This window comes from Eleginops maclovinus, chromosome 7 (assembly GCF_036324505.1).
Source record: "Eleginops maclovinus isolate JMC-PN-2008 ecotype Puerto Natales chromosome 7, JC_Emac_rtc_rv5, whole genome shotgun sequence".
Lineage (NCBI taxonomy): Eukaryota > Metazoa > Chordata > Actinopteri > Perciformes > Eleginopidae > Eleginops > Eleginops maclovinus.
The window spans coordinates 16,369,975-16,394,708 of NC_086355.1; the positions used below are offsets into that span (position 1 = coordinate 16,369,975).

The 24,734-nt window shown below is 41.8% G+C and overlaps 1 protein-coding gene and 1 non-coding gene across 2 annotated transcripts; both read left to right on the forward strand.

Annotated features, from left to right (window-relative positions):
* The first annotated feature begins 7,348 nt into the window (after nucleotides 1-7,348).
* On the forward strand, nucleotides 7,349-12,000 carry LOC134867486 (frizzled-7-A-like). The gene is given in 2 exon segments (XM_063888088.1): nucleotides 7,349-8,581; nucleotides 8,584-12,000. Coding segments are annotated over 2 exon segments (1,698 nt in total). The 5' UTR covers nucleotides 7,349-7,839; the 3' UTR covers nucleotides 9,540-12,000.
* Nucleotides 12,001-13,826: 1,826 nt separating this feature from the next.
* On the forward strand, nucleotides 13,827-13,898 carry trnaa-cgc (transfer RNA alanine (anticodon CGC)). Its single transcript has one exon. It is a non-coding gene; the product is annotated as a tRNA-Ala (tRNA).
* The last annotated feature ends 10,836 nt before the right edge of the window (nucleotides 13,899-24,734 follow it).

Genomic DNA, 24,734 nt, shown 5'->3' on the forward strand with positions numbered 1-24,734 from the left:
AGGTCAGCTCAATTACTCTAACTATAGTTTACATTCCACAACAAGCGGAAAAAGCTGACGCCATGGATGAACTGAACGATATTATCATTGCTTTGGAGAATGCCCATGCAGAGGCAGCATTCAGTTTCTACAGCGCCAACATGAAAACGTTTCATCTTAAAATATTACAAGCATGTTAACATACCTACCAGAGGTTAATGCACATGGAGCACTGCTGTATAAACTTCCCCCCGCCCTGCCTTTGGGAAAGCAGATCATATCTCCATTCTCTGGCTCCAACAGACAAGAAAAGACTGAAACAGGACAAACCTGTTCTCACTAACTGTCCAGTGTTGAGTGACCACACAGTTGTCACTCCCTATGACAGTTTGAGACTACAGACTGACTCCTCTGATGGCAACATTAGTATGCAACAGTTACTCTGTCATAGATATTTATCACAAAGTGCATGAGTACTCTACCAGAATAAATGTACAGATCATCCCCAAACAAAAAAACGTCAACATGCATTAAACATGTATAACATTTAAAGTCTGTTTTAATGTCCATGTGACCCACTGCTTATAGTTATGGTCACATGGAGCTGGGACTTGACACCTCACTCTGCAGCTGAGTCCTTGATGTCCTTGGTGGGAAGAACTGCCAACCTTACTCCTCACTAAGCACTATTATCCACCAGGGCTGCATCCTCAGCCCTCTACTGTCTGACCTGTTTATGCACAACTACATGTACACACACTGCTAATGCTTCTAAAGAAAATGTATGTACGTGACAATCATCAGAGGCCTCATCGATGACAGCTAGAAGTTAGAATACAAGCATGAAGTCTAATTGCTCACTTTTCGAGGGCTGCAGTGGACGTCCATGTGTAAAGCATGAATTGTTCTTCATTTCAAAACAACAGCAATACTTAAAAAAAGATACTGGACCACAGGAAGCTGCTGGAAGAGACCACATCCCTGGTGAGAGGGTCAGCAGTTTCACAACCACAAGGCTCTCCAGAGATTAGAAAGAACAGTGGAGCAGACCACTGGTAGTGAGCTTCCTGCCATTCAGGACACTTACCACACACGTTGTCTGTGTGGACGGCCAAATGATAATCTTGGTCTCTTGCCACCCCAGTGCACAAACTGTTTACCCTGCTGCCATCTGGCAGACAGTATCAGTATCAGAGCACGGACCTGCGTGCTGGAAGACCCTCAGGTCTAAAGGCTCTATAACATGAAGACCTACAGCTCACTCAGGACTATTCTGATAATTGAGTGCTTTCATGCCATGCTACTCATTCACCATGTGCCATTATGTCAACAACCATTTGGATGAAAGTTAGTATAACATGTTTTATTGATGGCAACCACAGATCTGTCATCAGTCATTTGACTATTAAATTCCTATACCTATTGCTTTCCTGTATTTTTATACATTTTATCATGTAAATTTGTATCTATTGTTTCGTAATGGCTCTGTCTGCTTAGCATCAGCATGTTAGAATTGTCATTGTGAGTATGTTAGCAGTCTGACATTAGCATTTAGGACAAAGCCAGGCCTTACAGTGGTGCTAGCATGGATGTAGACACTCAGACATTTTATTTTGAGATAATTCCTTCTGTACTGTTTCCTTTATTGCACAAGTGTTGGTGTATCACGGATAATATTGTTGTTCATCTTTGCTGATAAGTTACATGAAATTACCGAACAAAAACTGCAACAGATGTTGATCTCATAAAACTTACTTTGAAGCTGAAAATCAAACTTTAAAGTCAATTTTACAGTTACAGTGTAACATTCTTTGGTACAAAGCCAAACAATGTGAAAACACTGTCATGGTTTTTTACTTTTTGACTGCACTGTAAATGTTAGTTCCCAGCCAATCGTCTGCAGCTTTAGTAAGGTGATCCGAGTGCTGAGCCGCCCATTGATCTGTGCCAGGAGCATAAATACAATTCTGACCTACACCTACAGAGCGTGCATACTTTGACTGTATTTGATATGATTATACTTTATTATTGCAACCAACATTTTTGTGTGTAATTTACTGCTTGGACTTTTCTGGCCACACACTCTCATATAGAGTTTTTGTCCAAGTAGTTGAGATGTCAGCCAGTGAGCTTCCTGCTGCCTGCCACTGGACCGAACACACACTCTGTTGGTCCAAATAAATCGTTCTTTCATCACAGTGTGTGTGTATGAGTAGTCCAGTACTGTAGGCTCTCTGTGTTGCACTGACAGACACAAACCAGCTGCCTGCATTCCTCTCTCTCTCTCTGCTGACTTCTTAAGGTCGATATCCCCTCCCCCCACTCAGACGAGTGTCCCACACATACTTCTATAATGCTATATATATATATATATATACACCAACCCATAACTCAGACATATACACACAGACAAGTAAACCAGGCAGGAGGCATGCCTAATGATGAAACACTTAGTTATAGAGCAGAATTTGTCTTTTTTGCATGTTAAACCTTTTACGTCTGGCCTTAAAACTGCCGTATTCGACACCCGTTACTCATCTTGACATCGCTTGAGTCTGAACACTGACAAAACAGAATCCTCCTCAGCCAATCAGAGGCCTTCTCCGCTATGTTTCAGCATGTTAGCTTCAGTTGTTTGGTCTATTTCTGCTTCCTCCATTGTTGTTGCCATGACTACCAGCTCTATGGGTGATAGGCTCACCTTAATAGTACAGTTAATATTACTTTTGAGTTTTGGGGAGTTAAAGATCCAGCAGATATGGACCAACATTCATCTGCAGTTGTGTTTGTGTCAAGACATGAATTCAAAACCGAGTAATTCACTCTGATTTTAGCGCTAAATGATCTACTATGTTCACCGGATAGTTTCTAAATCTGTCTGTCTGCTGTTTGGTGCAGGACACTAAGCATACAATAATACACCTTTATGACTGAAAATAGTTGCTGGCTGCAGCTGAAAACAAAGACTAGAGAGTGTTTGGAGTGAACCAATAAGACAAGTTGTGGGCTTGGGGCTAAACTATTAGCCAAAAGTCATTGAACAGAAACATCAATAAGAGAGAAGCTGTAATGGGAGAAACATTTTAGCTGTAGATTTACTGCTGATATCAAAATATCTATCATAGCTACTTTAATCTCACAGAACCAGACTTAAAGCAGAAGAGGTCAAAGTATGCACTTAAAATGTCCATCCCCAAACCCTTGTACTTGGTAGAACAGTATGCAGCTGTATACATATTAGAATAAAACATTTAACTGTATGAGGAGCAGTGGTTTTATAGTAGCATGAGGACACTCAGCCTAACATCTCTCTACATTTTTCAAATTGAACTGCAAAAAAGTCAAACAACTAGGATAACATTTTCAGATAATTGACATCAACGTCACTCATAATATCTCATATATGGATTGAAATATGAACATATACAGTGCATAATTTTTTTCTCACAACTCAAAAACACTTAATGCTGGTTAGACCAACATGGTCAACCAACATGTCCCGTAAGCCGTGCTCAAATTGAAAACCTCGTCAGGCCAAACAGAAAGGCTTGTGTTTTTCCACCCTGACTCCACATCTAAATAGTTGTTCAGGATTGGGTTTCACACGGTAGCTCACATACTTTGCATGGTGGTCACGCTTCTGGCTAAGCATAAACTGAGCAAGCGCAGCCCAAACCATCAAAAATCCTTTTTGTTTTGTTTATTTCACCTTGGTCTACAGTAAATCTAGTTTTTGTTTGTGTAACACTTCCAGCAGATGTCCAGCTGCATCAGACCACAGTCCAAACAGGGACTGACTGTCTGAAAAGCTGCTGGACTGCCCACATCTGCTTGACCACTGCAGACATCTACAAAAACACACACACAAACAAACGGCTACAGTTAAACACGATGAAGTGCGTCCATTTGACCTAGTGTGGCTGCTAACTACCCAGCTTTACAGCATGTGGAGAAACAAGTGTGAGAGTGTGGGTATGTGTGTGTGTGTGTGTGTGTGTGTGTGTGTGTGTGTGTGTGTGTGTGTGTGTGTGTGTGTGTGTGTGTGTGTGTGTGTGTGTGTGTGTGTGTGTGTGTGTCAGACATATCAAAGTAATCTCTCAATCAAGCCCATTTAAAACACCATGACTTGCCTACATTAATAACATCACATTTAAAGAAAGTGTATGTGTTTACATGTGTGTGTCTCGGTGTATACTGTAGAAATGAATTGCATTCTCATATAATATCATCAATTATCAAACAAATTATTGTCCACCAATTTGTGGCCAGCAGTCTTCAAATTCCTTAATCACAGCTAAACGTTTTGGATTTTTTCATGAATATGTTGTTCCAATCTACAACATAAATAATATCAATCACACATTGACCTTGTTGTGATATATATCGAGATTTTAGGAAAAAATCCTTATTAATGAAGTATAGTTTGCAGGTTTATGGTGTTTCCACATGAGTTAGACCTACTTTGACACCATGAGTATCATAATATAACACTGCAGTATTATTTATTAGAAACCATCCTCTTTGTCATTAGGAAGGATAGTTATGTTGTAGGAATGTACCTGATTCATCATGACTACACAAGAACCAAGCCATGATTAGGTTTTGGAATCAGGTTCAGCATGTATAAAAACATGCAATTAGATGCTTTGAATCATATCTCGTATGCCATACATAAAATTGCAAAATGTTGGGGAACATTTTCAAACAATGGTATAAGCCCTACATATTTTCCGACTCTTTACTATGTTCACTAGGCTCCTCATATATCGAAGCCCTGGCAGCCACCAAAAAACGATCATTCCACCCATACGTTAAGCCTTTCTTCCATTCATCTGAGTGTCTAACAACACTGTTTCTGAGGGCTGTAACATTCAGATGGTGATTTATCCAATACCCTCCTGGGAAATCAGTGTGCTAACAACATTATTAATCAATAGCTTTAATAGCTGAGGTCTTTAATTACCACATAGCGACACATCAGCTCTGTATACTGACGCTTAGCACAACCAGTGAAAGCAATCCTCTTATCAGAAGCAGTTGCCAGTAAATACAACATGTCTCTCAGATTCATAATTGAGCTACGAGGCTAACAGCTATAATCTCTGTCATTCAGATATGCATGTATCACAATATGTTCCTTAGCATACTTTAACAGTGGTCTCAGATTTAACCCAAAATGAGACAGCATCCAGACAGCACATGGATGATGTTTTCTGGTTGACCAGCTTCCTAGCTAATCAATACGAACAGCTTTTTCAGTAATGAAGTTATTGCTGGTTCTGATGAGATTGAGGTCAGTGTTCATAGCAGAAACGCAGTTTGTTTAGACTGACACAGTTGCCAAAAAACATTATGACGGATCTACAAAACCACCCAGGAAAAAAAATCCTGTAACTGTCAGCTATTTTTAACTACTTTAGGTTACTTTATCCTGTATCATAGAATACCTTTCAACAACACATTTCCTTTACAATGCTCATGTAAAAGAATATAAGAATGTTTAAAGTAGAAAAGAGTTGAGGAAATAATTGAATTAATGTATGCACAATGTTATGTAATGGTTAGTAAATGATATTCAGTGAAATGCACTGAAGAACATAAATGTTTGATTAAGGTTTTAAAGTCAATTAAAGAGGCTAAATGTATGTATAAAACCAGTGGATTAAATGAACATGTGAAAACAATGTGTACATAGAAAGAGGTCACCTGCAGCTGCCAACAGAGATTTATCATATGAAAACGCAGTTCCACTCTGCTTTACTTGCTTTATTGTAAGTTTAGGCACATTGTTTGGCTGTCCTGCCTGGGAACAAGATCTTCATGAAACTGTAGTTGCGGAATGAGACAAAGTAGTCTCTGTTCGGAGGACCATCTTGGAATGTCCATGCATGTTTCCAATCTTTTAGTTGCATTATGATCAATATGCAGCACAACTATTCTTTAGGATTAAGAATTTATTTTTCACCTGAATCAGATTTTAAATAAATATCACTCTGCAGTGGCTCAAGAAATTGGCATCCAGCCTATTTCAATCCAACATGTCTTTTTTTCATAGACCAGTTTACAGTGGGGAACTCTACTGAAGTTTCCTTTTGGTTCAGCTTGTCTTCCTGCTCTCTCCTTCTCTTTCTCCCCCTGCCCTCTTCGACCTTCTCTCTTCTTCCTGTCCCTTCCCCCACTCCAACCTACCCCCACCCTCTTTTATCCCACTCAGGGTAGAAACACACCAAATGTAGAAAGGCCACCAGGAAACTCATACCACCTCCAACACTTGGTTGCCTGTGGGCAGATCAATCATGCTGTCAATCCAATTTACCGCTTCCAGGACTGTTGTTAATTCCTCCAAAGATACAGATCAGCTCACGAGTCGCATCTGATTGTTTGCAATGAAACCCTTTAGCAGTAAACAGCAACAGGTACTTGCGGTGCTTGCTGTGGTAGGGTGGTTAAGATGCTGGAATACTTTTCGTTTGCTCACTGCGCTGCAATGTGTTTACATGTCCTGCACACAGTGAGTGACTGTGTGTGTTAAGAAATGTAGAGAGCTCAACTTCACAGCTGCACACTAACAGTGTAGATGGGAAAAAAGGTTTAAACTTAAACAGATGTAAACGTTCTGTAATGAATAGAGAATTGCTCATGTGCTACAGGGTGGGATTGCTTATGTAGGAGATAAAGCATGATGAATAGGAAAGAAAAATCAAGTTATCGAATAAAGTGCTGTATCCTGCTGCTCCAATACAACATGCAGCTTTTGTACAGGCATTACAAACTGAATAGTTGTTCTGCAAAGAACTGAATTGCTTGTCAGTTTAATAATCAGACTTATCTGCCATTGTTATAACCCATTACATAATTTATTTTGAACAAATATAAGGGCAGCAAATCAGAGGTACTGTGTTTAAGCACAATGTTCAGTGTTTCAAGAATCTATCGGATTTCTGTCATCTCAACAAAAGTAACATAAGTACTTTTCTCTTTGAGAATATTCATTCCATATTAGGTAGTTTTTGAGAATTGCATCAGCATATAGCATTCAGTAAAAGTATGGAATATTACAAAAGATATGGTGACCTTAAACTGCTGTTTGGGAATAACATAACACAACAAAAGCGGTTTATTACTTTTTATAAATGATCCATACGATTTAAGAATCACTAACCGAAAAATGTGTTTATTTTATGTTAAATTCTGGTGTAATGTAACTACTGTAACTCAATTTGTTAAACACTTCTTGTACAGCGAGTGAAGGCCAATCAAGAACGAGTCCTGTAGGAAAACAAATGCTAGGATTGGCTGAGACGCCGCATCGGTTTCAAGGCACCCGCGTTCTGTCGTGGGGTCTTGTGAATGGAGGGGGCGCCTGGAAACCGGTGGAATCTGTACGGAGTGAGGAGAGCGAGCCTCTGGACTTCCAACTGCTCAGCATGTGAAACGCCGTTCCGTGTGAAGTCAAGTAAAAAAACTATGGAAATATGAGCTTTTTTGTGTTTTAACCGTATCTTTTTCGCGGTATATTAGCGACGCTTTTGTGTAGACGCGCTGGAATTACTTGAGGTTGCAATTCTTGGAGAAGATGGGACTTTAAGTGTTATTTTCCCCGGGACTGGAGTGAGAGTGGGCTGCTTGGAGTCACTTACAAAGACCATCAAGAAGTCATGACACGACGAACGTTTCACTTGGATTTATCTTCATAAAACACGAGGAAAAGACGATTACGGACACTTCAACTCGAAGTACACGGACTAAAAGATAAGTGCTGCTCCAATTAATGTAGTTTTTCTACGCTTTTCAACCGTTTTCAAGTCGCCCTACTTGGATCAAAGTTTTTTTTCCTTCCCTCCCCCCTCCTCCTCAACTATGGCGGCGGCCAGGTCCACCACTGGCTCCGTGTTGCTGCGGATCATGTGGCTGCTGTGCGGACTGTGCTTCTCACCCACTTCTGCCCAACATTACAACAGTGAGAGCGGGATATCTATCCCAGAACACGGGTTTTGCCAGCCCATCTCCATCCCGCTTTGTACCGACATCGCCTACAACCAGACCATCATGCCAAACCTGCTGGGCCACACGAACCAGGAGGACGCCGGCCTAGAAGTTCACCAGTTCTACCCCCTGGTGAAGGTCCAGTGTTCTGCAGACCTGAAGTTCTTCCTTTGCTCCATGTATGCACCAGTTTGCACGGTGCTGGAGCAGGCCATCCCCCCTTGTCGGTCCCTGTGTGAGCGTGCACGGCAGGGATGTGAAGCCCTCATGAATAAATTCGGTTTCCAGTGGCCGGAGCGGTTACGCTGCGAGGCTTTCCCGGTCCACGGAGCGGGTGAAATCTGCGTGGGACAGAACACATCCGAACCCAGCAGTCCGGCCTTGTCTCCCCCCTTCGAACGCGAGCTGGTGACCCTTCCCCCAAACAAGGGGCGTACAAATGTACGCCCGCCCCAGCACAACCAGTACCAATTCTCCTGTCCTCTGCAGCTGCAGGTGCCAACTTACCTGGGCTACAAATTTATGGGGGTCAACGACTGTGGGGCGCCGTGTGAGCCCACTAAACCAACCGGCATCATGTATTTCCGTGAGGATGAAGTGAAGTTCGGCCGACTGTGGGTGGAATCTGGTCTATCCTGTGCTGTGTGAGTACCTTATTCACTGTGCTCACATATTTAGTGGACATGAGGCGGTTCAGATACCCAGAGAGGCCCATCATCTTCTTATCTGGCTGTTATTTCATGGTGGCAGTAGCCTACGCTGCTGGGTTCTTCCTGGAGGATAAAGTTGTTTGTGTGGATAAATTCAAGGATGACGGCTTCAGGACAGTGGCTCAAGGGACCAAAAAGGAGGGCTGCACCATCCTCTTCATGGTCTTGTACTTTTTTGGTATGGCCAGCTCCATCTGGTGGGTGATTTTGTCCCTGACTTGGTTCCTCTCTGCCGGGATGAAATGGGGCCATGAGGCAATTGAAGCCAACTCGCAATACTTCCACCTGGCTGCCTGGGCTGTCCCTGCCATTAAAACCATCACCATCCTCGCCATGGGCCAGGTGGATGGCGACGTGCTGACAGGGGTGTGTTTCGTTGGGATCTTCAACGTGGACGCCCTCCGCGGCTTCGTCCTGGCTCCGCTGTTTGTCTACCTGTTCATCGGCACGTCCTTCCTCCTGGCCGGCTTCGTGTCCCTCTTTCGGATCCGCACTATCATGAAGCACGACGGCACCAAGACGGAGAAGCTGGAGAAGCTGATGGTTCGTATCGGTGTGTTCAGCGTGCTCTACACGGTACCAGCCACCATAGTGATCGCCTGTTACTTCTACGAGCAGGCCTTCAGGGAGCACTGGCAGCGGACCTGGCACATGCAGACCTGCAAGCGGTTCGCCGTGCAGTGCCCGATTCACAACTTCGCCCCCATGACCCCAGATTTCACCGTGTTCATGATCAAGTACCTGATGACCATGATAGTCGGGATCACTTCGGGTTTCTGGGTCTGGTCTGGGAAGACGCTCCAATCATGGAGGAGGTTCTACAAGCGCCTTAGCAACGGTAACCATGGCGAGACAACGGTGTGAAGTTCCGAGCAGGCACAAAGCACCGGGGATATAACAACCATGTAAATGAGGTCAAATAGCTTTCATTTTTAATACTTTTTGGACTATTTTAAAAATGTGTTTTCAGGCTTTTGGACACACAATGAAACTTTAATCTACATTCGATAGAAGTTTGATGAACTTTCTACATTTTTCTTATTCTCTTATTTTTTCTCATTATCAGACCACCCACACTTCTGTCTTTTGCATTTTTGGATTATGAACTGGTGTGAATGGCCATACTGGTCCTGGGACTGTAATGCCAGACCAGTGAGGTTACTTTTCATATGAAACTCCATACATATTATTGATTATATCCTTAATATTACAATTTGAATGTATGTCCTGTCTACCATGGTGAAGGCCTCTCAGTGGAAAACACCATAACAGCAAAGACTGATGGCCTCGAGCAGTGTGGCCTCCTGTCCGTGCTGCAGTGGAAAGGTCAAAGGTTTGATCTCTACACCCTCTGACTGTGAATTCATTGATACGGTATGCCTGGATTAATTATACATGTACGTTTTAAGTTACTCTGCTTTTAGCTAAAGACTGAAATGCATTGGTACTTGTGTTAGATATTGCAGAGTACAATCTAGCCTGTTCAAATCTGAGAATATGTCAATCGACTTTTGACTTGACCAAGCCATTATGTGGCTGCCCAGAAATCAAAGACTTTTATTTCATTTTTGTCTTTATTTTTCAAATGTTTCCATACTGTTGAGTATTTGCTACTATATTGAATGTTCACTCCGACGGTGGATGAAGTTATGTATTGGTTTGCACAGCTATCCTGAGGGTTAAAAATGTTTAAAATGACACAGGATGACTTGAATCAAACAGTTAAAGAGACCACACACACACACACACACACACACACACACACACACACACACACACACACACACACACAGCCTCAACTCTGCGATGAAGACACAACAGCTCATTGTTTGTCTCTGTGTGTGGTCTCTCAACACTGCCGATCCCCCCCATCTAAAAGACCATTTAAGCTTTTAAGACATCCAAAGCACCGTTTCAAGAATCCAGATTTAATCCAAGTGGAAATGGTTGCTCAGGATTTTTGATGTTGTTTTATCCTGGATAAAGATGACCGTACACACTCACGCCTGAATTCTACCTAGTTATCCCTCATAATTTCACTTGGAAGTCTTGCGTTGTTTTCACAAGCAGACTGAAACGTTTTGAGTTTAAAAAAAATGATTACTAGTTTCTAGGCATCAACACACAGCAAATACTGCATTTGAAATCTTTTTTAATGTTCTGAATCATGGATATAAACACCAGGAAGGAGGTCAAAGGCCATAATCTTGTGGGAATATGTGTTTTTTAAAGAGAGAGAAGTCAGAGATTGAGTACTTTTCAGCCAAGGTGGAGCGTTTTATCTGGGACGGGAAATTATTACAACTAAGTTCGACACCAACATTGCCTAGTGACCTGTTTATGATAATATTCTTATACTAAATGCCTCTTTGACAAAAACAACACAGCCTAAAAATGTTATCAGCGCTGTTCTTTATTTTCTGAAGCTCTTAGTAGTTTTTTGAAATTTCAGTGGTGAATCAACTCTTAATTCAACTGAGAAAAAACACTACATTTACTCTAAGAATTTCCTCACCTAAAAGTGCTAAATACATTTGTGGTATCAATAGCATTAAGGTAAAGGGAAACCGATTTAGTCCCATTGGTAATATTTCAACTGATTCAGGAAACCCCATTGTATTTCTTTGATATAATCACAAACTCAGCATGAGATTTTGTGGGAAAACCTGAGCAGAAAGTCATGTGACTGAGTTAGCTGCAATGCAGCATGTTTGCTTGAAGGCTTGTTTCCTGTCATACAGCAGAGTGTCTTTACATACTTCACATGCACATGTTGAATGGCAACACCTTGCAGCAATGAGGGTAAACCTACAACATAATGAAAGTGTTTACCTGGTATTCTAGTTATTTTTTTATCCCTAAAGCTGTATGCTGAATCAACACTTGTACTATAACATATACACTAAATAAAAAAGTAAACTGTATACAGAAGTATGAATGTTCTACATACTTCTAATCCTGGCTAAAGTTAGTATGTATTTAGTAAACAGGTCCCAACTCTAAACAAGTTATTCTCTTGTCCATGTTTTAACCTAACAAGGCAAAAGTAATCTGTTGTTGCCTTCAGACATTGCAATCTGTCCACGCAGTGTTTGTCATGTACTGAGTTTTCAGAAGGAATATGAGTCTGTGTGTGTGTGTGTGTGTGTGTGGGGGGGGGGTTTTATGGATCATATGCAACCTACCAAGTAAACACAGTCTCTGTTTTGTAAACGCATATTGTATTTATCGGGATACTCATTTTTGTCTTTTTTTACTTTTTTTTAATGAGATAAGCCTGTTGTACGTGTACAGTTTGAATAAAATCGAAACAGTTTGTAATTGATCGGTCCCTGTGTTTTGTGTTCTGAGGTGAACCGGCGTGCAAGTTGGGCTTCACTGTAAATTATTGACCTTGGAAAAAGCTGTTGACAAAACGAATTCAATCTCAGATATGTAGACCTTGACTTCAGATTGTTTTGTCAATTTATGCATGGTACTTATTGTTAAATAATAAATCATCCAGTCCAAGTTCTGCCCTTTTTGCTCTTACCAACCACCTTAACTTTATGGCAGGCCAGTGTCAATGTCAATGACACACAGGCAACATTGTGATCCTGCTTAGCAGGATATTCAGCCAATAAGTGACCCAAGTCCTACATCCTAAAAGTTATTGAGAATATTTTTATGCTCACCATTGTTTGCTCTTTTTCAGAAGGATCTTTATTTTGCCACATTAAAAATGTAAGGGCTGCTCGAACATTAACAAAGGGTAATGTTCTTCTGCATGTAGGTGTCAACCTTTAGCGTGTACCCCAGTAGTGTATAATCATTTATCTAACCACAACTTCATTATAAATGAAGTGAATAACATTCATCGCTAATACTGATGCTCTGCTCCACTACATATCAAATATGAATGGTCCATCTTTTAAAATTAGAAATGCAAGAGCACCACATGATGATGTAATTGAGTACTGCACTGAGTTTAAATGTACTTAGGTAGAAATGTAAAAAAGTTAGCTGGGCTCTGGAGACCGCTGATGGACAGTGACAATGAAATACAATTAAAAAGGGTACTGTGTCAAATATATATATATATATATATATATTTGACAGTTATCTGGTCATAGGCTTTTTGTAGGTGCATTACATTTGACAAAGCATTGCAATAGACATATTCTGGTAAGTAAGTGTTAAACAGGTGTGCAATGTAAAAGATATGGCTTGAAGTTGTCGATAATGTAAGGGGGTCTAACTCATTGGTAGAGTGTGTGCTTTGCATGTACATGGTCCTGGGTTCAATGCCCAGCTTCTCCAGTAAAACTTAAAAACCTTTTTCAGAATCCGAGTAAAGGGTTCTCAGTGATTCTGTTGGCTGTGTAACTGCACTGTATGCTTCATTTATTGTTTGTCAAGAACTGACATAATCAACAGGATGTAAAGAGGTTCAACTGTTGAGTAGTATTCAATTCAATTTCATTTGTGATCACTGTGTCACTTTCTACGCCCTAACCAACAGGTTATACATGGACAAATAAATAAATCTGCATTGAAATAGGAGTTGTTTTCCACTTTTATTCTGCCATACATTTTTTATTTGGATTTCCCTTATTACATTTTTGATCATATTGTTTAAGTTTGTGATACTGCAGCATCCTCCACAGACTGACAAATAAAGCACATAAATGGTTATTTCTTGATGGCGTTTTTTTTACATTTTTCTCAATGTTGATGAGATGTTAAGGATTTAATGAGGGAACAGAGCCTGATTAAAACAAAGTATACACAATACATACAGTTTCATTACCATTCTTTCTATAGGAGCTGTGATTTTTACATGACTTGCTAATGCTCTGATCCACTACTTATCAGATGTGAATGATCCAGGTTTCTACAATCAAAATGCAACAGCACCGCACGGTGATGTTATTGAGTACTGCACTGAGCTTCAATTGACTTACTAAATGTAGAAAATGAGCTGGGCTCTGGAGACAGCTGATGGAGAGTGATAATGAAATACAATTTAAAATATTAATTTGACAGGTCTATGGTCGTAGGCATTTTTGTAGGGGCATTAAAAGTGTCAAAGCATTGCAATAGACCTGATCTGGTAAGTAGTTTAAAACCGGTGTGCAATTGAAAACGTATGATTAGAAAATTCAGTAATAAGGGGATGTAGCTCAGTGGTAGAGCGTGTGCTTCGCATGTGCAAGGTCCTGGGTTCAATCCCCAGCATCTCCAACAGAACTGAAAACACCTGTAGTCCAAAGAGTGTTCACTCGCCCTGTGTGCAATATGTAAGATAAAGCAGATTGTACATATTTACCATTCAAAGGAGAACTGACATTATCAAAAGTATGTATAGAATTTAAAGTGTAGAAATGATGTTGAACACACGCCAAACCAAGACTCTTCAAATTGGTGATCATGTGATTTTTACATGACTTATAAATAAAACATTAATTGCTCATGCTGTTGCTCTGCTCCACTACATATATATGAATGATCCAGTTTTGTTCAGACAAACTGCAACAGCACCACATGGTGATGTTATTGAGTACTGTCAGAAAACTGAACATTGAATGCCTAGCATAAACTCATAATGGACAGTTGAAAAGCATAACAATTGATGCACCAGAACCAGATGTATCGCCTTCTTTCACATTCCAAACATTGTCAAAACATGCAGACTACATTACCCACAATGCAGCTCCCGGCACAGAATATTCTACTGAGGTCTGGTTGGTAGACTAAATTTCTTTCTAACATTGAAACATGTTTTTCCTTATCAAACTGGTAGTTCACAGGCCGAGCTGACACATTTATCAGACTTCATGACTTAATGCTCCTCTAGAGCGACAAGAAACTCAATGCAACTTCTTCACTTACTGTATGTAGTTGTACCACCTCAGACCTTCAAACAGACTTTTATGTGTAAGTGCCCCTTTAAAGGAAGACTGCAGACATTTTTAAAAGTAATTCTTCTAAGACCTTCCAATAATAAAAACTCTCTACTAAATTAAATCTCTAGAGCGCTTAAACTCAAATCTGTGATGTCATGCAGTACAATGTCGGGCAGGCTCCACATTCAATTAATTGGGATGTTATGGATGACACTGACACACTTACATATAAGATAAGATAAGATGGAACTTTATGTTTATCCCCGTGGGAAAATTCCGGAGTTTAAAGCAGCAACTGGATCAGAGTGAAAAATAGGAAAGTACAGATTCACAAAAGGTAAATAATAAAAAATAATAATACAAACATTCAAAATAAAACGATATAGTAACTGGTAAAAAAAGATATCACGGTACAACGTTGATCTTTTAATTGAACATATATACATATTTGGATTTTAAATATATTTTCACAAGTATGCAGATGTGACTGCAGGTCAAAGGCTTGTACAAACAGTGCAGGTTTTATGTATGTACAGTCCTGGTTACTATTAACGGTTTATAGGGTTATTGTGCAGCCTGATGGCTACAGACACAAAGGATTGTCTGAGGCGCTTAGTGCTGTGCCGAGAAGGGATCAATCTGTGGCTGAACATATAGGGGAGACCGGGGCTTGTTGTCTCTCTTATATATTTCTTGGAATCAATACATCATATATAAAACAAATGTGTACCAGATGAAAGACAAAAGTCTCAGGTATATATTTTTGTATTCATATCATGTTCATATCTTGTGTCAGTGCAGAGTTATAAGCAATCAAATAGAGATTGTGAACATGTGACAAGTTGCCCCGCCAACGGGTAAGTTGTGACATATGTACACAGATTGGCCAGGGGTGCATTCTTCATGGGCCCATCCTTTGCATATTATGCACTGCACCCAAGTTTCTCCTGGGCAGCAGTTTCCAAATGGCTCTACACAGACCAGACACAGGTTCTCATCTTTTTCCGATGAGGAGTCATCTGGAGTTTTTCTTTTTTTACCTGCCCTCTGCTTCTTCCCTTTGCTTTGCTTCTTTGGTATTTTGGATTTGGTTGCCTTGCCTTTATTTTTGATTAGTCTTTTTTTCCCTTTTACCTGCCTTTCAGCTTCAAGTGCCTCCTTCACGGGTGTGTCGGTGAGAATAGCAGTTTTTCTCTTTTTTCTCTGCTGGTTAACTTGTTTTCTTGGACCAGCTTTTGGGTAAGGCCTAATATCCTCTGGAGTTAATGTGTTGGTGGAGGTGGCTGGCTTGCTTGGGCCTGGAGCAGCTGGGTCAGTGCTGGGTCCTGAAATGGTTGGTCTGGTGCTGGATGGGTTAGTGCTGGGGCCTGGAAAAGATGGCTCAGTTTCGGAGACTGGAATGGCTGGGTTAGTGCTTGGGCTTGGTAGAGGGCGATCTGAGACATAGGAAGGAACAAATTCTGTCTCCAAGAACACATCTCTGTTGTAAGGCTGAATCCCTGTCGCCCGAAAGCCAGCCTGGATATTAAGAGGGGTTGCAGCCAGAGGATAAGCAGTGGCTATAATCCCAGGGATGTCATAGATGCTGAGTGTTTTACCTGGGTTGTTCCTCATCCAGGAATCTGAAACAGAGTTCACATGCTTTTTAAGCGGCCCATAAACACTTCTGTCCAAAGGCTGCAGCCTGTGCGAGCAGTGGGGTGGGAAGGACAACATGATTATGCCATTTTCTTTGGCAAAATTCAGCCCATCAATGGAGAGGTGTGAGCAGTGGTTGTCGAGGAGGAGCAAGCAGGGCCTCTCCTTTGAACACTTGGCATGCTCCACAAAATGATAGAGGAAATCGACAAAGTGTTGCTCTTTCATCCACCCTGTCGGATTTGCTCTACCTTTGCTGCCAGGTGGCCCATTGTTGATGAAGTGTGCTTGAACCCACGCCTGGCTACCAATCGGTCTGGTTTCTGTACCGTTGTCACGCCAGTTTCATCCATGTTCCAGATATCTCCTGGTCCCAGGGAATCTCTGGTTAACACTTTCCCCAGATTGTCAAAAAAGACTTAACATTCTCCTTGTTAAAGGCACTTGCTCTGGCAAGGCTAGTTGCTTCTGGTTTTCTGAGTGAGAGTGAAGGGTGCCGCTTTAAACCATTCAGCGCTGTCTTTTTCTTTGTCAGACCAAGCTTGAGGAAATTTCAGGCCCTGTGCCACTGCAAATTCATATGCCAGCTTTCTCACCTCAGATGGGGACAAACCAAAATAGATGTCAGATGATCTTTTAATATATTTCTCAAGCTGTAGTTCCATCTCTGTACTAAAAAAACCTGCCGTGGTGATTTGTACCCAACCACTGTAGTTGGGACAGCTGTCTGACTATGTATTTCAGCTGGGGTGAACGTCTTGCAGTACCGAGCCAAGGTACGGTAGTGGACATTAAAATACTTTGCTGTACTCCTGATTGACTTTTTAGCTAGGGTCACCTGTCTGACTGCACGTCAGGCGCTGCACTGCCATGTTCTGTTTTTCTTTTGTAATTCCTGACGATGTCTTCTCACTTTCTCCTCACCTTTAATTCACTTTTTTTTCTGTAAAAATGTCATTATGACAACTGCTGATAAGCAGACTATCTTTGTTTATTCAAATCATTTTTGAAAGTTGTTAGTAGTCTGGGGTTAGTTGTCACATGTGACAACTAACCCCCAGATGACTGAGACAAGTGGCCCCAAACTACCATGTTTGCTGATGCTAGCTCTAGCTCAAAGTTAGCTTAACACAGAGCAATGACTGAGGTATGACAGGCTTACCTTAATCTCTTCTCTAACAAGTCCACATGTATCACTGCTAGAGTTTTTATCTGAAAGAAGCTTAATTTTAAATATATAAAGATAATATTTTTTACTTCGGGTTGTGGAAAATGGTTAATTGGCACTCATCTCAATTTACAATGTGTTGGTGTCTTCTCACACAGGACATGAGACCTGACCATAGAGGAGGAAAACTAGTATTCCACTTTTTAGCTCCCCCCTTTGGTGAAGAAGATAATTGCAGTGTGACAACTTACCCGTGTGACAACAAGCCCCGGTCTCCCTACCTTTTACGCCGACATTTCCTGTATTTAGAACTGATAACACCACTAGAATAATAAAAAGTAAGTTGTAATAATGAGATAACACATCTTAATTTTGAATCGGCCCTCAGCCAGTTCTAAAAGTATAATGGAATATGGTCCACAAATTAAACTCTTGCTTGTCTTATATTGTACTTCTCAAATAATATTTGAGAAGTACAATATAAGATAAGCAAGAGTTTAATTTGTGGACCATATTCCATTATATGTTAACATATATTAATGAGCCCAATGTTCAAATAAATTCATTCATTTAGAATTTAGAAAACATTTTCTCACAAATCTTAGTTGATAGTTTATTTCTATAATAAGCTTGAAATTTAACCTTCATAATTCATAACCAACACAATTAATGAAACCCTAAAGAGAGATGGGATGTAGGCTGTTTTTTCCTTAAACCATTTGAAAGTATCACACATTATTCACCTACATTTGATTTGTTTTGCTAACTATCACTTAACTTATGAGGCAATATTCACCTCTATAAGTGGCCCAGATCTCCGTATATTTTTCTATATGCGACCCTCGGTGAAAAAAGTTTGGACACCTCTGCCCTGGACAGTTCTCACACTCTGGTCTGATACTGACCTCTGGTGGCCAAAGCTAAAAGCTACGGTAGGTCAATATAAACTATACATCAATTATCCTGTTACCTTAACTTTATATCACATTGTTTTCTCCACTTTCAATCAATTTTCCCACATTATTGATACACAAAATGATTTACAACAATATATGATTTTTACTCCGATCATGGCAATAATAATACCCACCCTGACACACGACAGAAAAGCTTTGTGGGACTAATCTGATTCTTATTTATAAACTTGATGTGTTTTCTTACAAGCAACTTCAAATTGTCCATAGACACAATCATTCGCTACCTCTGCATAGTTCCATTGAATGAACAGATGCAGAAGGAACCGATCGCTTCTCATTCTTATTCGGAGCATGATCAAAAATATCCGAAAAGAAAACAGTATGAAAAGATGGTAAATGGCTTTATTGTATTTACAACCATTCAAAACACTTTTCAACTGAAGTCAGCGTTAACCCATTCATGCAAACATGTAGGCTACTGGTGGCAGAAGCAAGGTTTTGACATCACTTTGTGTCAGGGTTGGGGAAAGGACCCAGGTGCAGAAGCAATAGAGGAGGCAGGGGTTCCAAAATAACAAAGGGCGAGCTTTTATTTATAAAAAAAAAACTGTTAACCAAAATGCATACAAAAAGTATAACGAAGGAAAAGACCCCTCTGGAGGGCGGCCTGGAGGGCTGCGGGACCGCTCTGGAGGACCTAGACTAGGCCACCGAGGAGACAGGAGCACCAGTCGGCAGGACCCCCGACGGGACATGAGCTGTTGTCGGCGGGACACTAGTTGGTACTGGCGTCTTCAGGACCCCGAAGAGACAGGAGATGGCTTCGGCAAGAACCCAGGTGGTACTGGCGTCGGCGGGACCCCCGAAGAGGCAGGTGCATGGGCCGGCAGCACCACCGACGGGACATGAATTAGAGTCGGCGGGACATGAGCTTGAGTCGGCGGGACATGTACTGGCGTCGGCGGGACCCTGAGAGAGCAGGTGACGGTGGAGCCCCCAACAGAGAGGGAACAGGTGCTAGCGGGACCCCGGCGGAACTGGGGATGGTGGGACCCCCATCGGAACAGAAGCAGCTGTTGGCGGGACCCCCGACAGAACATGTGACGGCTGGACCTCAAACGGAGCAGGTTTTGGCGGGACCCCCATCGGAACGGTTTTGGCGGGACCCCCAACGGAACAAGAGCAGGTGTTGGCGGGACCCCCATCAGAAAAGGGGACGGCGGGACCCCCAACAGAGCAGGTGCGGGTGTTGGCGGGACCCCCATCGGAACAGGTTTTGGCAGGACCCCGAACGGAGCAGGTGTTGATGGGACCCCCATCAGAACGGGTGACGGAGGGACCCCTAAGGGAACATGAGCAGGTTTTGGCGGGACCCCCATCGGAACAGATGACAGCAGGACCCCCAACGGAGCAGGAACAGGTGACGGCAGGACCCCCAACGGAGCAGTAGTAGGTGTTGGCGGGACCCCCATCGGAATTGGTGACGGCAGGACCCCCAACGGAGCAGGAGATGATGTTGGCTGGACCCCCGGCAGAACAGGTCTCCACGGGACCTCAAAGGGGACGCGAGCAGGTGTTGGCAGGACCCCCAACGGATCAGGAACAGGTGTTGGCGGGATTCCCATCGGAACAGGTGAAGGCGGGACCCTCAACGGAGCAGGAACAGGCGAGACTTGAGGCGACTGGACAGGCGAGACCGGAGGCAAGGCCGGAGTCGACAGGGCCGCCGACAGGGCAGGCGAGGCTGGAGTCGACTGGACCGGAGAGGCTGGAGTCAACAGTACAAGCCGGAGTCGACAGGACAGGCGAGGCCGGAGTCGACTGGACAGGTGACGCAGGAGTCGACAGGACAGGCCAGGCCGGAGTCGACAGGACAGGCCAGGCCAGAGTTGACAGGACAGGCCAGGCCGGAGTCGACAGGGCCGCCTACAGGGCAGGAGGGGATGGAGTGGGCCAGGCCGAGTACAGGACAGGAGTAGCGGGAGTGGGCCGGACTGCAGCCGGAAGCTGGCGGCCAGGCATGGGCCTAGAAAGGTATTGTGGGCCAGGGGAAGGCCTGGAAACGTCAGGGAGGCCGGGGCAAGGGCAGCGTAGCGTTCCACCGTTCCCACACAAGCCTCCGGAGCGTCTCCAGTCAGGCCAGGAGCTGGAACAGGTGCCAGAGCTGCAGGCGGAGGTACAATAGCGTCTATGGGGACCAGCTGTTGTACCATGGTGTCCAGCCGCTGCATCAGGACGTTGAGTCAGCCAGCGCATGTATCTGGGTTGAGGTTGCCTGGTGGGATATCATGACCTCTTGTCTTGGAAAGGCATCCTCGAATTATTCTGCTGGGTCCATTTTTCGGTCGCGTTGTACTGTTAGGATTGGGGAAAGGACCCAGGTGCAGAAGCAATAGAGGAGGCCGGGGTTCCAACGTAACAAAGGGTGAGCTTTTATTTATAAAAAAAAAGCTGTTAACAGTAGCAAGGCAGACAAAAAGGACAACGAAGGAAAAGTATCAAATTAAAACACGGACAAACTAGTGTAAAAGAAAAAGGGAGATCCAAAAGGGTTCAGGGAACAGACAAACGACAAACAACGATGACGACGCGACAAAGAGCACAAAGGAAAGCCCAGACTAACGAAAGAAAAAATGCATAGAATAGTCTGTGTATCTGCTGGTAACCCAGAGCATATGGACTTTATATTATTCAGTTTAATATGCACTTCATAAAACCCAAATCCTCCACACTTTTCAAGTCAAGACCATTTTATTTATAAAGCACTATATTCCAAATTCCAAGTTTGCCTCAGTGGGCCTTTTTAATCGATGCTTTGTCCTATGCTATTTTTTTATCTTTACAAGTAAATACATATATTAATTTGCTGTGTTTGTAGAAATGTTTTGGGTGATTAAAAGGATAAAGCATTGCAATTGAAACACTGATAGGTCAGTTCTAAGTAGGTGAAACATGCTGCTAGAAAATAGTAACAAAGGAAAGTGGATGTAGCTCAGTTGTAGAGTGTGTGCTTTGCATGTACATGGTCCTGTGTTCAATCCCCAGCATCTCCATCACTTTTGAGACTGATAGCTTCTTCTTTATCTCAAACCATCAAGTAGTGCTCTTCATCCAAGTTTCATCAACAAGTTCATTAGCTGATCTGTTATCCTACAAGTTCCTGGGATCAATCCCCAGTATCTCAATCAGAAGAAACTCGAGAAACCTTTTAATGTAACATGTAATGTGTAAGATAAAGCAGATTTTAAATTTATAACATTCAATCATTCCGATTTAAAAGTTATTTTTATCAAATACAAATATTTGATTGAAAACTCTGCATTTTTTTCTAATAAAAAGTTAAACATTTCAATAGTGACCCTAAATAAAATATAGCACTGAATCACAACACTGAATGAGTAGGACACATCCCTTTGTAATTTTAGTTTGAGTGTTCAATTTTATTGGCAATCCAGAATAGTCTTGTTTTTTCCGATCAAGTCACTCCAAATCATAGCAGGATTATAATGCTAAACTGCACGAGTAGGACACACCAGGATTTTAGTTTTTTTCCCCATTAGGCATGAATATATTTTGCGTTTTTCCACTTCTTTTTTTTCTTTAACGATGTCCGATCACAATGTCAGAATTTGGAATTCTGGAAATGAATCTTATGAAAAAATTCATGTTTTTTCTTAACTTCTTTTCTTTAAGTGTTAATATGACACACAAACACTTTTAATGGAAGTTAACCATGGCTAAACAGAAGCCGGAGGCCCTGAGGACATCAGCCAAAAATATTTCAGACAACTTGATGCGTTCAGTCGACTCACATGAGATTACCATGTTATCGATAACACAATAAAGATCTTCTGATGTAACTCCCATCTGTTTTGATGCAACCTCACAAGGACACAGAGTAAACATGATGATTAAGCCTCAGGGTCATTAGTCCAATACATCTCTGTACCCTCAGGACATCAATTTATTGTTCATGTCATGCACTGGGATCATTAGTCTCCATGCATAATAAACATGCAACTGTGTGCGAACTCCCTATACACTGATAGAAGGCCCAGAAAAAAAAACTGTGCTCTGTCAATTTAGAAGAATCATGAAATTGCAAAATATCTGACAAAAATGTGATCAACGGCAAGAATCCTAAGAATGAATAGAAACAAACTACAGTGCTCGGCGTAAATGAGTACACCCCCTTTGAAAAGTAACATTGTAAACAATATCTCAATGAACACAAAAACATTTTCCAAAATGTTGACAGGACTAAGTTTTATATAACATCTGTTTAACATGAACGTAAGGTCAATGATATAACTTAGATTACACATTTTTCAGTTTTACTCAAACAAGGGCGATGCAAAATGAGTACACCCCACTGAAAGTCCCTGGAGCAAAGCTAAATTTTAGACTACAAATGTCCAATTTAACAATAATCAACCACAGGTGAGTCTAGTTATTCATTACACAGGTGTCCAGCAGAAAGTTGACTATAAAAGGGTGTTACTTAAAGAAAACCCCTTCCCATTTCATGTTGTTAGCAATGGCACAACATGGAAGAGAAAGAAAATAATTCCTTTACACCGCAAAGGTGAAGGCTACAAGAAGATCAGCAAAGCTTTACTTATCAGTCAGAATACCGTAGCAAAAGTGGTACAAAAACTTTAAAAAGATGGAACTGCAACCATCTCACAGAGACGTGCAGGTCGTCCACGGAAGTTAACACCTCGACAGGAGCGTCTTCTGATGAGAAGGGTGGAAGAAAATCGGCATGCAAGTCCACTGCAGTTATCTAAGTAAGTAGAAAGCAAAACTGGGGTGACTATTTCCCGTGACACAATACTGCGTACACTGCAGAGGAATGGCATGCATGGGTGCGATCCACGAAGGAAGCCTCTCCTAAAGCCCAGGGACAAAAAAGCCCGCCTAGAGTTTACCAGGGCCCATGCTGACAAAGATGAAGATTACTGGGACTCTATACTCTGGAGCAGGGGTGTCCAAACTTTTTTCAGAGGGGCCACATACAGAAACATATACGGAGATCTGGGCCTTTTATAGAGGTGAATATTGCCTCATAAGTTAAGTTATAAGCTATGTAGGTGAATAATGTGCGATACTTTCAAATGGAAAAAACAGCCTACATCACATCTCTCTTTAGGGTTTCATTAATTTTGTTGGCAGCTCATTCCTTAAAACAGAAGCCTCAGATTGCTGATAATAACAGGAAATATGAAGGTTACATTTCAAGCTTGTTATAGAAATAAGTTATTGGGCTTTCTTTTATCAACTAAGATTTGTGAGAAAATGTTTTAAATTTTAAATGACTGAATTTATTTGAAAATTGGGCTCATTAATATACGTTAACATATATATTTGAGAAGTACAATATAAGACAAGCAAGAGTTTAATTTGTGGACCATATTCCATTATACTTTTAGAACTTGCTGAGGGCTGATTCAAGATGGCCTGCAGGCCGCATTTGGCCCCGGGCCGTGACGAGGCCAAGATAAAGGTTTTTGGAACTGATGGCTTCAAGATTGTATGGTGTCGCAAAGGTGAAGAATACAAAGAAAAATGCATGGTGCCTACAGTGAAACATGGTGGTGGCAGCAGGGGCGCAGCTACCCAGTGTCAAGGGGTTAAGCAGCAACAATTTGCAGCATGCAGCCCCCCGCCCCCCAAAAAAAGAATAGTAATAATAAATAAATAAATCTGCCGGACATCATCATGTATGGGCTTTAAATAATAAGGGTTTATTTTAAACAAACAGTTACAAACATTAAGAAGAAACATAAAGAAAATAGCAATTTTATTTTATTATATCTATATATATTTTTTTACCATCGCTTTGGCGCCCCCCCCTGGTGTGGCGCCCCTATGTATCGCATATAGTGCATACCCACTTTTTGCTCCAGTGTCCGTCCTTATGTGGGGTTGCATGAGTGCTGCTGGTGTCGGGGAGCTGGGTTTCATTGATGGCATCATGAATTCACAGATATATTGCTCTATACCAGGGGAGGCCAACCAGTCAGAGACGAAAAGAAAATGATCTGACTGTGTTACTGCAAAGAGCCACATCATACACACATCGTGGATGTATGTCCCCCCACTTCTCTCTTGCCCTTTCTCTTTGGCTCTCACCCTTTCTGTGTGCTCCAGGGGCATAGTTAGGTTTTGAAGTTTGAGTGGGGTGGACTTCACATCCTCTAGGGCAGGGGTCGGCAACCCGCGGCTCCCGAGCCGCATGCGGCTCTTTCATCCTTATGCTGCGGCTCTGTGCGGCTTGAAGTGCATTTTATTTTTGTTAGTCCGTTTTTATTGTAGTTCTAAATTTGAACATTATTGTGATCGTGAAATATTAAAATAAAATGATTTTATTGTATTAATATGTTATTGTGGAGATCGTATTGAAACGCAGGAGACGTTCATTACAGTTGAGCACACGAATGCGTGTCTC